At 38.2% G+C, this 15,508-nt stretch overlaps 1 protein-coding gene across 4 annotated transcripts; it reads right to left on the minus strand.

Moving 5' to 3' along the window:
• Positions 1 to 1,599: 1,599 nt before the first annotated feature.
• On the minus strand, positions 1,600 to 14,634 carry znf217 (zinc finger protein 217). Of its 4 annotated transcripts, XM_015057429.1 has the most exons (6): positions 14,503 to 14,634; positions 10,631 to 11,965; positions 10,410 to 10,517; positions 7,834 to 9,126; positions 7,578 to 7,706; positions 1,600 to 1,789 (listed from the first exon to the last, which is right to left on the minus strand). In XM_015057429.1, exons 2-5 carry the CDS (start codon positions 11,925 to 11,927, stop codon positions 7,594 to 7,596), a joined length of 2,811 nt encoding a protein of 936 aa, XP_014912915.1. In that variant the 5' UTR covers positions 11,928 to 11,965; positions 14,503 to 14,634; the 3' UTR covers positions 1,600 to 1,789; positions 7,578 to 7,593. The 4 variants fall into 4 exon arrangements, with proteins under 4 accessions (XP_014912915.1, XP_014912913.1, XP_014912914.1 ...); XM_015057427.1 differs by lacking the exon at positions 1,600 to 1,789 and having other exon boundaries at positions 6,297 to 7,706; XM_015057428.1 differs by lacking the exons at positions 1,600 to 1,789; positions 14,503 to 14,634 and adding an exon at positions 14,325 to 14,496 and having other exon boundaries at positions 6,297 to 7,706.
• Between the last annotated feature and the right edge of the window lie 874 nt (positions 14,635 to 15,508).

Genomic DNA, 15,508 nt, shown 5'->3' on the forward strand with positions numbered 1-15,508 from the left:
TCAACACCAGATTCTTTATCATCATCCTTATCATCATTTGTAATTAGCTTACATCATACCAGTTATATTATAGCTGATGATTTTAACCCATGAGTAGTAATCTAATAAATAATAATTTGGATTTTGAAATGCAATGAATACTATATTTAAGTAAACAAATGTACTTAAGTGGACAGACAGATAAGTAGACAGATTCATTGACTTTTGTTGTTTTTTATTTGAATATGCTGAAGTAGTTCCATTCTTAAGTCCAATTTTTAACACTCTAGGCTAGTCATGGTTTGTGTGGCAGCCATCTTGACTGGATATACTTTCTTTTAGATTTGTTTTTAGATTTTCACATTCTTTAAATCAGTATCTGGTGCTCAGTTCTACAACGTGATGTTTAATTGTTGTCCTATTTTACTTTCTTTAATTTTAATTTTCTGGTGTTTTTGTTGCATGTTTTTTATGGTTTGTAACCTGAGTATAGCAACTTGTGTTACAGCTGACTGCATAAAAATGCCTTTTTATTATATGATTGGTTGATTGATGTTTTGGATAAAGTTGTTTTTCTATTTATAGTTGCTCTTGGTTCTGATCCACTTGAGTACTTTTTAGATTCAGTACACAGGTGGTCGGTTCATCAGGATGGTAAAGTCATCATTCCAATATATAATAGCCATTCTGAATCCTGACTGTATTCACTCATAAATAACCTACACAGACCACAGGTATTGAAAACAGAAGACCTCATCTATCAGGCCTATATGTTCAGCGCTCTCCCAGCATGAAAATAATCAAAAAATGCTAAATGGTCCAACAGTCGCTTGTGCTGTGTGTGAGCCTTTTGATTTCCCCCAACCCAAGTCTCCTGATGGCTTCTCTGCAACATGAAACATGACACATCATCCATTATTCTGTACATGCGCCTTGCTATCTCAGCCCCGCTCCATATGGCCTCTGTTGTCTCCAGACACCCAAATCCCTCTCCTTAGGCCACGGGCTGTTTTTGTGGGAACCGTTACATCGCTCCCTCTTCCTCAGAGGGAATGGGGTGACGATGATGAGCGATCGCAGACAAAGCAGACTTTTAGCCTCAAAGTCTGACAGGATGTTCAACAATTGACCATGTAACTGCTGTGCTGGCCCAATTGCTAATTCAAGCAATTTGACGTTCTGGAGGCAACAATTATGAGTGATAAAAGGATTGAGAAGACAGAGGAAGAGAGGACTAAAGGGGAAGGAGAAAAATATACAGCCACATATGGATATAAAAAATATCCAATATCAAATGCTTCTATCTACAAGCCTTGATAACTTAAATTTAACCTTCGATAAGATCAAACATAAAAAAAATCCAGCATAAAACGTTTCCAAGATAAGGAGTCTCTTAAATAAAATGTAAGTATTTGAGTCAAATGCCCAGAATTTTAAGAGAAAGTAGTTCAACATGGCCTGATTTTTGTCTTGGTTTGTTGCACATAACACTCACCCCTATGGTATTATGGGGCTTTAAGCAAGATTTTATTCAAATGGTTTATGTTTTCTTTTTGTTTTGCTTTTTACTTTTATAACACTATTTTCATTTAGGACTCATTTAAAACAAGTGCAACAAGCTTCATTTTAACTTCCTTCTTCTGTGTAATTTAATGTCAGCACAGTGACCAATATCCTCACATCATGCCCAGAGTGACATGTGGTGGTGGCAGTATCATGCTGTGGGGATGCTGCTCATCCGCAGGGTCAGGAAAGCTGCGCAGAGTTGATAGGAAGATTCTAGACAATTCTACAGGAAACCTATTGGAGACTGAAAAACATAAGAGACAGAAGGAAAAGGTTCACCTGTCAGGGGGGCAGCTCACCTTAACACACAGACACAGATGCAATGGAATAGCTTAGTAGCTATATAACCTGTCTGATATGTAATAGCAAAACTTGAAAATTGCTTTTTACTGACACTCTCTGTCCAAACGGAGGTTAAAATGTCAGCCTCTGCTTTTTATTATTGTTAATAAACCTTTATGTAACCAGATAAAAAAAAAAAAAACCATTGAGATCCAGATCTCTTTCCCAGGGGTGACCTGGCCAAGAAAGGCAGCAGCATATCGAAGCGGACAAGACAAATGGACAATAACAAAAACAAACATTAAGAATATATACAATTCAACCAATTTGACAAATAAAACACAGACGTTATTACACCTTATGTGCAAAGCTGGTAGAAACATAATCTAAAAGACCTGGACTCGCAGCAAAAGGTGCTTCTAGAAAGAATTGATGAGCAGGCCACAGCTTTCATAACAAACCTGAGGTCTTCATAGGACTGTATCCATACTTACACTTGACACAATTGAACTTTCGTTACTTGGTGATTTATAAAGGCAAGATTACAGGAAAGACTGCTGAATACAAATGTACCCAACACTTTTTAGAAATGAACAATGAAATTAAAAGTTTTCAGTTATAATGTGACAAAAATGAAAAACGTTCCAGATGTATAAATACTGAAAGGCAATGATTCAGGATTAGTTATATTATTGATTAATTTGCCACATCAGTGTTCAAGAATACTGACTCACACTGACACAAGCAGAACAAGTTAAAAAATTATAAAATGTCAACAATACATTCTAAACGTTAAACAGTAAATTATAGCTATTCATGAATAATGTTGAAATGTTTTTTTAATCACATATTGATTTTATTCTTACCAAGTTCATTAGTAAATTATTTCACTTTCATTGACCGACAAAGAAAATTTTAAAATTCAAAATCAAGTTTTTGACAAATGTTTTGAAATTTGTATTCTTATTAGTGTTCTTGGATGCCCCCTTCTGGCTGGAGGGTTTATAACAGAAGCTTAGATTTTATTTGGCTATAATTTCTCTCTTGATGCCCCGTTTTCAATTAAAATATAAATCAAGCATCACATTTAATATTTAATTTGCCAAATAATTTGTCTAAATAAAGGGTTAGGGTTAGGATTTTGCAGTAAAAATAATAATGATAAAATTGCACTCAGTCCCTGGAAAATTTATATTCAGATCAAAATTGTGGCAGGAATATTGCATTGTCTGGAGATTGTATACTACAGTGAAAAATTCTAAAAAAGAGCAAACAAAACTATTCTTCCCTATTTTGGTCTTCAAATGAAGACAATCACAATACTTATAGTGCTCCTGTTTTTGCTATTCATAACCCTTAAAAGCAAATATAAAAGTAGGCCTGTGCTTCACAAACATTGCAGATTTTTTATGAAAAGTATTGTTTGAGACGTAGGGTGATCCTGGGTGCCCCCTACTGGTCTGGATGCCTGTAGCAGCAGCTTCATTTGTTTATGCCTTGGGCTTTTTCTGCCTGCACAAACAACCAGATTGAAAACAAAGTTTTTACTCAAGCATGTGAAACTTATTTCTTTAATCTATATTTTAAATCTGCATCAAAAACTTGATAAAAGTCTGCTTCCTGCAGAATGATTTAGCAGCAAAACAAAGCATAAGGGAAGAAAAGGATCCGCGATGTCTAAAAATGATTGAAGTCAGACCAAGATTCTGGGAGAAACGTTACCTCTCCTCAAGCTTCTCGTGTTACAGAAAAAGATCCAGAACAGGAAGTAAGCAGAGGATGGAAAACAAAGTGTTCCTTATTTTGGCCTATTAACGAAGCTTTACATGAAAACCGTCACACTCTTTTGACGTGGGGATCGGGTGTAACAGGACGGATGTCATAAGCTGTTGTCGACTCGCGTCCTCAAGAACGCCTTTGCTCTAGGTCTGCCACAGTGTGAGGGAACATGAGGGTGATGCTAAGTGAAATGCTCATTTTGCGTTTGTGATTACCGAGGCCCATGGGCGATATGCACTAATGTGAGCTAATGCAATAGATTACACAGTGCAGGCCCAGGGGAACAGACAGCAAACAGATGTGGTCTCCTCAAAAAGGGAGGAGGGGGTTGATGAAGGGGAGAGAGGGAGAATCAAAGTTTAAAATGTTCAGTGCGCTGAAGATTGTCTCTTGCAGTTTGTTGTTTACAGAATACACAGCAGGGATAAGTTTTGACAGTCGTCTCCTTTTATAGAGAAAAGTCAACAATAGCGTACTGATCTCTCCATTGATGAAGAGGCTTTTTCTAAACTTATCACATATTATTTTTCTTCCTTTTTCTTTTACAAGTAGCAATTCAATAAATAAATACAATATTCTCCTGCTGTGCTGGGTAACACATATGAAACATCAGCACTTTGGGCGTAGGCGCTACCATAATCTGTTACGTTTTTTTCTTTTTCTTGCAATAAGTTTTACTTTTCAGCATGAAGGCAGACGTATGTAAAAATATATTCAGTATGATTCACTTTGCCCCATTGCTCTGTAATTCTGGTGTAATTGGTCACTCTGTAGGATTTTACAGCATAAACTGCACTGCAACTCTGCTCAAGAAACATATCACCCAAGGCAACAATCCAGACTGAATAAATACTGCCCTCTGGTGGTTAAAGCAAGAAAGTAAAGGTTAAAGTGAATTGGAGACAAAAAAAAAACTAAATCATGAACAACTTGAATGCAACAAGTTGAACCAACTCTCCAACAGTTAAGGAATGAAGTCAGAACTTTTCTTTAGGCTCTCTTTGGTTCAAGTTAAAGACCAAAACAATAGAGTCTATTCTTATTTCACAGTAAATATTTAAATCAAACAGGATGACATGGATTACTTTACATCTAAGATGCAAATGTTCACTTTGTTCCTTTTTGTAAATTAAACATTTTTACAAAAATCAAGATTGCACTGTTGCTTGCAGAAAGAAGGCTTTGTGTTCGAATCAGGAAGTCTGTGCTTGTACGAGTTCTCTCTGGGTACTCCAGTTTCCACTTGACTGTTATTTGGTCTGTATATTGTCCTTAGATGTGAGCATGTGTGTGCATGGTTGTTTGTCCTTGTGATGGACTGATTACCTGTCCAAGATGTTCCCTGCCTCTTGCCCAATGACCACTGGAGATAGACATGACCCCCCCCCCCCCTCCCCTCGACCCTGCAAGAACCTTTCATCAAATTATTTTCAACTTTGGAAGGCAGGTTCTGTAAAGAAGCCAAGTCATCTACATACCAGCTCCTTTCAGGGGAGTCAGAGAAATATCCAGAACAAAAATAAACTCATTATGCAGAGTAGTATATTTCAAGTGTCAGTTTCTACATTGTTAAAAAAAAAAGAACGCATAATTGTGGGCCTGTGAAAAGCAAGTTAAGGTACTGGACAGTAAATATTTTGCATGAGTTACAGTTAAAGTGATCACACAGCAACTTTGCTGAGATGTTAAGGAAGGCCAGGTTGCTTTAAAACTGACGTTCACTTTGTTGGCTCTGGTTTCTCATCGTCTTCTTAATACTACTCCATAGATTTTCTGTTAGTGCAGGCAAATTGGCTGGCCAACAAACAGAAATGCCGTGGTGGTTAAACCAGATGCTGGTATTTTTGGCAGCGTGAGCAGGAGCCAAATCCAAGTGGAAAATTAAATCAGGATCTCCATAAGACTAATGAGCAGAGGGAAGTATGAAAAAGTTTGAAAAAAAAAAAAAACACATGCAGATGACAGGGTTCACTGACTGAAAACCTCACACAGGAGCTCAAGCAACATGGGTTCACATTAACCATTTTTAATAGTTAATGTGAGATTTACTCATCTGGAAATCTTCCTATGGTGGCAAATTACTCTTGTTGCCATTTATGGAACCGCTAGCTTCTTCAGCAATGACATTTTGGACACTTGCATTAAAAGGTAAACCACAACATTTCCTTATCAAACATCTGTTTTATTGGCCTTGTACAATGTCTTAATTATCTGAGGAAGTAAACAGTTTCATAAGCTGGAAGATAAGGCTAAGGGACAAGGGTCATTGTAGATAGAAATAGAAGAGTAAATTTACACTAGAAAACTAAAAACTCTAGAAGAAAAAAATGGAAATGCTCAACTTATTTTACTCAGAACTTTCCAAGTTTTTCTAGCCAATTCGTGAGATTAATCTCAAAATTTCTGATAATTTTCTAGCAAACTTTGGCAGAAATTTACTCCTACAATGGCCTTAACATGACGTTGTAAGAGCTTCCCTTTGTAAGTGGGATTACTGAAATAAATTAACAGTTTGAATATATTCTAATTTCCTGATATGCACCAGTTTAGGAGAATGCATAAAACTGGTGACTGAAAAAAAATATAAAAACTTTGATGCAAGTTTATCCTATGAATGAATGTAAAGCTCAAAGACTGCTACTCAAAGTATCTGAAGAGAAAATGAAAGGCCATACAGAGGAGGAAAACCTTGACAAATTCTTTGCCTCTCATTTTTATTACTGAAATGTCATACAAATTTCAAAACAATAGTATCAATTTTACATGAAGTTTACATGCAAGCCAAATACAAAAAAACCACATTTATCTCAGGCATTTCAATGCAAAAGAAACAAAATTACGCAAGCGACGCCTGAGCATCGAGTAAAGCAGTTAACCTGAGACTCTTTTCTTCACAGTTCACATTTAATTGAATCATTAATCAAAACAGCTGCTTCTAGGTTGTTGTTTTTCCCAGGCACACACATAAAAGGTCACTGGAAACTACACACTTTCAAGACTGAATGTGCACCAATCAAATGACAAGGTTTGATCATTTTATTACAAACCGAACCACGGTTCGCAGCTGATGGATCCGAGGCACTAGAGGTTAATGATTAAATGTACCATTTTAAAAGAATCTTGTAACTAAAGTATTTTCTGCTTGAAGCATATGAACTTAATCCACACCAAAAATGTAGATGTAGTTGTGTGTCACAGTGTATTACATGTGGTTTTTGACAATTTCTGAAATACTCCATTTATCAAGGTACACAAGCTCAGTTGACATTATAGCAACAACAGCTTTAAAAATAACTAAGTGTACAGAGAGCAGCATGAGGTAGAGCATCCAGAAAAAACGGTTTCTGTGGCCTACTTGTAATCTAATGGGCCAAGACCATCAAACTTCTCATCGGTGATTTGGAAGAGACAAAAACAAAATTGTTTAACTGCTGCCAGAAGGCGAATGGAGCCGTCATTTTCACACAAATCCCGTCTCACGTAGAGGCGGATTTTATCTAATCTTACACACTGCTTTTGTTGTTACATAACCTGATATTTAAAGATTAGTGTGGGTAGAATATGACTTTAGATAAATGTTTAAATTGATAGCAATATCCCAGTGTACACCAAGTGGAGAAATATCTGTGCACTTATATCTGTGCACGTGGATAAGAAAATAACTGTATAATGAAATTCTCAGCTCCTGAAATATCCATATAACACACATTTTCTTCTATCGAATCTACATTAAATTAAAGGCAACAAAGGCACAGTCTGAGCAGACTCATTTTATAAATGCAGAAATTAAATACTTTTTCCATAAAGTTCTCCGAAATAAGGTAGCAGCTCTGTTTACATATAGAAAAAGGGAAACAAAATTATACCGCGGATAACAAGTTTCAATCCAGTGAAGGACAACAACAAAAGCAAGAAAAAAAAAGGTTTGAAGTTCAAAACAAATTTGTTGCACATATTTTCCAGTGGTTTACCTTGGTGCTTTTTATTTTAGGAGTTCTTGTCAGTGGTCCCGTAGCACTGGTGTGGGAAAGAGGTTGAGGGGTCTCTCCTTGGAAGGCTGGGCAGGCTTGGTAAGGGTTGATACAGTAGAGTTCTGGCCCCTGAGCAAGAATAATTAGTATTAGTTCTCCAAAATATGGATTATGCATATATATACACACACAATGAAGTTTAATTTCAGTAAAACTGTACAAAGTTTCCCTCTTAGTGTACAAAATTAATACATACCAACTCTGGGGTTGGCCAGTCCTCCGTGACTGGGGTTTGTTGGTGTGCTGTGGTAGAGGGATGCCAGATCATTTGGTGTGTAGTGCAGAAAGTTCATCATGTTCCACTCCGACTCCAAACTTCCCCCCAGAGGTGTAGACCCGGTTTTAATTGGACACAGGGAAGACGAGGATGGGCCTGGCCCCTGCGATGCATTTCTTCCTGGAAAAAGCAACCTACTGGGTCCGTCTAGTGGTGGTGGTCTAAAAGACGCTTTCTCGCCAGTCTCAGTTGCTCTGTTTGTTGGTACAGAAAGCTTCAATCTCTTGCCAGATGGGTCACCAAAATCCACTTGAGGGAGGCTCCCAAATCTGCTCGACAGACACAGGCGAGCAGCATCCGAGTGCCAAAGGGCGCCGCTTCTTGATGGGTAGCTCCTCTCGCTTACTCCCACTCTGTCCAGAGAAGCTGACCTGTCCACTACATACTTACTGCCTGCGTTGGTTTTCCTCGTAACCTCTGTGTACTTGGAGGATTCCTGGTTGGGGTGGGACTCAACGTTTTGTTGGTAAGGTTGGAACCCCGGCTTGACGTCTCGGCCTGGTGCAGGGACCGGTGAGCACTTTGGGCCGTGAGGCTGGTTTACTGGGAGACCTTCTGGAGGTTTGGAGGGTTGTGGAAGTGGGGATTTGGTCCGGCGAGGATGGCGTCTGTCAGTCATCTGGAGAGGAATAACATCTTTCCCCTCCAGAGCAGGGGGGCAACCTGTATAACGTTTTCGTTTCACACTGTATCCATATTCGTTCTTTTTGGTGTTATCTGATTTGTCTTTATGCATCAACCTTTTGTGCATTACAAGAACCTCAGGGTAAAGGGTTTTATATGTGCAAAATGAGCATGAATTTGGCGTCAATGCACATCTGGCTTCGGCAGCTATAGAAACAGTCACTTTCAAGGACAAATTTAATGGACCCTCAGAGTTCTCGTTCCTTTCCTCCTTTTCCTTTTTCAGGTTAACCGCTAGTGGTTGCTCTACTTGTACATCATTGCCTTCTGTGTTTAGTTGCACAATATGCTTATCTGGTTTTATGTCCAAGCTATCAAATCTAACCTTAGGTGTTCCATTTGCTTTTGAATTCCAGAGTTTAGGTCTGCTTGGGGCAGGGCTACCATCAGGAGAAGGTAGTAGAGGTCCAGATCTGCTGGAGCTTTCCATATATGGTTTGTCTTTGTGGCGATGATGATAGTGGTATTTTAGTGAAGTCTTCTGAGCGGCTGCGTAGTTGCAATAAACACATTTATAGGGTTTCTCACCTGGAAAATATGCAAATTAAATCACTTTAGCTTGATTGCAGGAACCTCTGATTAATTGTAAAATTATGCCTTTTTTCATGCAACATAAAGGGATGATTTGATTTGTCACAAATTTAGATACATTTTATTGGGATTTTAGGCAAGAGACCCATACAAGTAGATCATAATTACCAAGCAGTAGAAAAATGTTTAAACTTTGTTTTTTTTTTATAAATAAAATTTTCAAAGGTCAGGCCTACATTTATATTCAGCTCCCTTTAAAGGTAAATGGCCTACATTTGTATAGCACTTTACCAAGTTTTAAGGCTTGATAAAGTCTCTGTTTATTTATTGAAGGCCTCATGCACTTGTTAGAGAAAAAACAGCTTTGTGAAAAAACAGACAGTTTGGGATAAACCAGTAGAGAAGTTTAAAGTAGGATTTGGTTACAAACAATATTCCAAACTGTGAATATTTGGTAAAGCTCTTGATAAAAGGTGTTCAATCCAACTACGAAGGAGAAAGTATTGCCAAGCTGCAAATTTATAATGATATGGCCATCCATCTAAACTGACCAACTGGGAAAGGAGAGCATTTATCAGAGAAGAGCTATCAAGATATCCATGACAACTCTGAAGGAGCTTCAGAAACCCTTAGCTCAGGTGACAGAAGTTGGCAGTAGGACAACAATTAGTTATGAAATTTACAAATCTGGCCACTATGAAAAAGCAGCAAGAATAAAATCATTGTTTGCAGGTGTCTACAGGGACTACAGAAGACACAGCAAATGTGAGGATGTGCTCTTGACACGTGAGACCAGTGTAAAAATTCAAAAGCCATGTCGTGGAGATATTTTTCTTCAGCAAAGACAGAAAAGCTGCTCAAAGGTACAGGTACAGGCTGCAAAAGACTTGAGACTGGGGCAAAGGTTCACTTTCTAGCAGGATAAAGACCATAAACAAACTGGTGTTCATCACTTCTGACTGAGCTATTGTACAAAGTAGAATGGGCAAAATATTTCTGTTTCAAGATGTGCAAAGCTGATAGAGACATGCACCAAAAACTGCACCAAAAGTATTGCCTCAGGGATGCTAAAAAAAAATGCATGCCACAGAATCTTCTTTCTAAAAAAAGACAATGTATCATTTTCATCAATGTTTTCTGTTACACTATCATGCACTCTCATTAAAATCCTTTAATCTTTCAAAAGTTTCTGGTTGTGACATTACAAAATGTGGAAAATTTTAAGATGTATCAATACTATTTTAAGGTTACAAATTAAAGCAAAAGTGATATATAAATACCTGTGTGAGTTCTCATGTGAACTGTGAGGTAATAACTCGATCGGAATGATTTGCCACAGTAGCTGCATTCTTTGGACCTGTATTTTGATCGATCAAGACCATCCTCTCCTGAAAAAAAAAAACAGTAAAGGAATATGTCAAAAAAAAAAATTAGGTGTAATTACCCATTTTGTCAGCAGATGGAGCACTTTGTAGCAGCCTAAACAGAGCTCCAGTTTTACCTGAAATGAAGTTTTCCTCCAAAGCCTCCTCGTGCGCCTCCTCTGCCGGGTCCTGTGAGACTGTTCTTGGCGTTTTCATATCAGCAGAAGAAGTTGGACTATCTTCGCCACCTCTCTCACGCTTGTGGACCCTGGAGTGGAGAACCAACTGGTGATAGGTTCTGAATGTTTTGTGACACTCCTCACAAGTGGTTGGCCTCTCTTTGTCCTTATGTTTTTGCATGAGTGACCTCCGCGGTGGGTTGGAGGATTCAGTAGCAGACTGCGGCTGAGACCGGAGTTCTTTCACAGTTTTGTCTCCTTGACCTTCTGACCATATAACACTAGTCTCTTCTTTATCAGAGCCACAGTCTTCGTTGTCTGTGCTGAGTTCCTGACCGATATCTTTAGTATTATTAGGGCCAACTGCTATCTTGCCCTTTGTCGCAAGCTGCCAGGCCTGATATGTAGTAAAGGGATCCAGCTGGGGAATCCACTTAGATGATCTTGCATTGTTTAAACTTTTATTTTCAGAGGCAGGCTGCAGGTTGAGACTATGTAAAAAAGCTTCCTGTTTGTGGGACTCAGTAGAACCATCAATCTTCTCCTTGCCTTCATCTTTACCTAGCTCCGCCTCTCGATTGTGAACCTTACTATGTTCCGCCAAACTGTCATGATCAGGGAAGAAAAACCCACAAATCATGCACATTTTGTAAACAGACAGGACGGGCTCCAAGGACGGCTCCTGGGTGATGCCATTAATGGTGAATGGGGCCTCCTGGTCCAGAACAGCCCTGCTCTTTGGTCCCGGTTTCACATGCATCTTCATGTGATTTTTCAAAAACCATGACTCTCTGAACCGCCGTCCACAAACGTTGCAACAGTAAGTAAAGTAGTCCTTGTGCTTCCTCATGTGGGTCTCCAGTTCACTAGCATCGTGCGCCACCTGACCGCAAACGATGCAGCTGGGAGCTGCTACCTCCTCCTGCGTGGGCAAGACGCTGGGTTTGGGCCGGGATCTCTCCCCGGGGACCCTGAACTCAGCATCGACCCGCAGCACCATGGGTTCGTAGAATGTAGTGGGGTGATGTGTGAGCACATGCGGGCCGAGCTCATCCTGATGCGTGAAAACCTGATCGCAAAACATGCAGGATAGCTGCACACTGTCCTCAGACTGTAACACGGCCTTCGCAGTGCAAGCGCTCTGTGGTGTCATGCTGCAACTAGGCCCTGGGATTCCTGCATTGTTACTAATCAGGATATCTTGGAGAAGGCCATCTGGGCTGTCCACAAATGGCAGTAAAGAGTGAGTTGGCATTTTCCTCTGAGGCTCAGTGCACAGTCCAGAAGAGGAACCTAAAAGAAAAAAAAAAGTAAGATTTGGTTAATATTGAAACAAGATTGGCCCATTCATTGCCTTATAATCAACTTTAAATATATAGGAACAACCTTCTAATACTGAAAACAGGAAATTTATCTGTTTTAAGCAATCAACTACACAGACAACTCATTTCCTCTCTGTACAGACCACTGATAAAAACTAAATGTCTCTTTAAGTCACAGTAGACATACCCCTAATCAGAAAGACTAACCTTAGTGTCTGAAAACTACATCAAGCACCACACTAAGCTGAAAGACTCAATGTTAACATACAATGTAGCCTTAATCTCAGGAAACTGTTTGGTTAACCAATTAGCTTTCAGCTGTAAATACTAAAAATATGAATATTTATCACCAGTTTATCCTCTTTTTTAATTATTTTTCATGTTCATGTAATGCATTTCCTGTTTTAATCACCTATTATGTGGATTTCCTTATTTTAAATTCCTAAATGATGAAAACAAGCAACACAAAGAGGCTTTTTCTGACTCATATGGGATGGTCCGCTAATGTATAACATTAAAATCCTGTTTCTTTTACAGCATGCATATGGAGGTCTACTGTATGAAGAGGTTCCTGATATTGCTTTGACTGGTTGATATGTGGCATAAATGGATCAACCATGTAAACCATTAAAAAAAACCCAGATATGACCAAATTTCTTATGGGCTTTTCAATAATATGACATCTTTTGAATAATTAGAATATTTCAATACCAATAGGTGCTGGTATTTTCCCTTTTGTCTTGTCAGCTACAGATTCCTCAGATAACAGCAGACAACAGAATGCAGAAAAAGCATGTGAATCTTAAACTATTTCTATGTTTCTTCAAAATGCTGCAGATTAGCTACAAAGGTTGTTCTGAAGAGCAGCAAACCAAGAAAACCGAAAACTAAATGCAACTACTGCACAGGATAATCTCTCACGGCTTTGTTTTTTTATGCATAGTAGTAAGAAATGAGAGATAGAGAAGAGAGTTAAAAAAGAAAAGTCAACCAAGCAATCATATTGACAAATTATAAATCTGAAATTTAAAGTGAGGATTTCTGCTGAAACTGATCAGTGTGGGGAAAAAGGACCTGATTGTTTCATAATACACGTAACATTTAAAACTATTTTGGCAGAATGTTTCCACTTCCTATTTTTAACAGGTTATGATAAATGCTATTTTAGGAGTTTATTATTTATTTTTTCCACTTATATATATTTTATTCAATATTTTTGAAAGTTATTTTAATTAAAAAATGTTTTAAGATTACATTTAGTGGCAGAGCAATCTTAAAGACACTTTAAAATCTAACTTTTACCATAGTAAATGCTTACGTTTAGTGCTAGATAGCTTAGCATTTTCTTAGCTCATCAATTAATTTTGTTCAGTTTGCTAAAATTATGACTACAATTTAGTCAATTAAAAAGTTTGTTGTTAAAACATAAAAGTTTAGTGGGCTACAATTTGACTACAAATTATGAAATTAGGACTAAAGCTAAATTACATTTTAATCACAAGACTGAAACTAAAAGTGCCATCATGGTAAAACAATTTTAATTTAAGTGTTTTATTGTTCCTGCTAGCAAAACCTAATGTAGGAACTTGCATAAAAAAAATGAATCATTATTTAAGAGGAAATGGGGTCAACAGGAAAATCCCGACTCTGCTTAAGATCAAATCCAAACTAAATCCAATCTAAACAATATTTAATATTTTTTGACATCAAGTTAAGTTTATAACTTAATGTTATGCCACTTTATCCAGTTGACCTCTGGCTATACTGTCGATAACAAGCAGGACCTTGAGCGTTTTTGTTAGTTTCTTCTGCTTTTTTTAAGTACACGCAAGCTTTGTGTTCCTGTTAGTCACCTTGTTATTCAAGAAAGCACAGATGTGGTCTAAGAGGGACCCTCAACGTTTACCGAGTCGCGAGGGGGGATGCGCAAGTAGCAGTTAACTAAATACAGCTCAAACAAAAATAAAAGTTTTATTTTAATAGTCTGGCTATTACGCTTCTATATGTGCATTATAAGCCAAACACGAGGAGTTAATTTGGTTTTTAAAAGCCACACAGTTTTGCGTCACAATTTAACTTCAATAAAAAACAACAAAAAAGAATTCAGTTCAAAAAGCGACGACAACGCTTATGTCATGGCAACATTAAACCGTTTGTTCTAAAACTTGAACCACAACAACACGCTAAGGTCACCGACATAATTTATGAACCCGTCGTGTTAAGTAATTTTGAGCATACCAGAAACAGTTAGGAAACATTTTCTCCCCACTTTCTTGTCTGCTGTTCACGACTTGCGAGCAAACTGTAGAAACTCACCAAACAATACCTACCAAGTCCGAATTTCCGGATTAGTATTAACTATAGTGATATACTACGAGCGAAAAGGAAGGAGTGAGCCGCCACGCTGCTTTTTTTGCTGCTGCTGTTTGTGTCGGGTAGCTTCTTCATTTCACGCAGCGCCCTCTCTCTCTCTCTCTGTACGTGTGAGTGTGCTGGTGGACGGCTCACCTAATCAATTGTTTGAATGTGAATCATATTTGTTCTACTTGGCGAGTCCTCCTCACTGCGTGCAGCTGTTGAGTTCTGAGGCGCGTGCGCTGTGCCACTCTCTGTCTCGAGGTGGGGGGCTGGGGGGAGATAGAGCGCGTGCACGGCGTCACCCCCCTTCCCCATAAAAGAAGAAAAAAAAAAATCCCACACGACAGTCACGTGGTCATGAATGACAGAAAAATGACACATTGTAAAAAACACACTTAAAAACTTGGGAGTAGTTATCTCTTTGTTTTAATATTAATTCCTATAAAACATTTCTCTAATAATGGCGCAGGTAAGATTTAGTAATTTATTTACACTTATATCAGATTGTTTTCCAAAACTCACTATAACAGTTACACCTCTATACAGTGACGTCCATGAGCTCTGCATTGTTTACTGCTTTGACTTTGTATGCTGCTAAAGCGTCCCGTTTTTAAGAAGAAAAAAGGGGGTAAATTGTCCCAATAAAGTGAATTATTGTGCTGACACAAGGCTACGTGACACTTTGAGGTGTAACTCACCTAAACTGTAGTTCTTTCCTCCATTTTCACGTCATGCATCAGCTACCATGTGGAGGTGGGGGAGGGGTTCCTTAGCCTTTCACTGTTACATGAGGTTTCTTTTTCTTTCTTTCTTTTTTTTATAATGCAGATGCAGAAGCAGGTTGGCTGAGTTGTGGGAAATTTCATGTTCTTCCTATTTCATCAGCCGAACCCACCCAAAGGAGATCAGTTACAAATCCACCTTAATGTGATTCTACACAAAGAAATATACTTCCTTACATGATGGGCATGATAAAGGATGATTTTATTATGAAAAAGCATTGACATATATCAATGTCATACATATTAAAAACACAGAGAAATCACTATTGCAACACAGATGTTTTGAGATAAAGAAAATCACATGCAGCCTAAAACCTGCCCCTCCTCCACCTCTAAAAAAACTTTCCAAAGAAGACATTGATGCTAACTCAACA

The sequence above is a fragment of the Poecilia latipinna genome, unplaced genomic scaffold, assembly GCF_001443285.1.
Source record: "Poecilia latipinna isolate Pla-1442-1.1 unplaced genomic scaffold, P_latipinna-1.0 Scaffold1461, whole genome shotgun sequence".
NCBI lineage: Eukaryota > Metazoa > Chordata > Actinopteri > Cyprinodontiformes > Poeciliidae > Poecilia > Poecilia latipinna.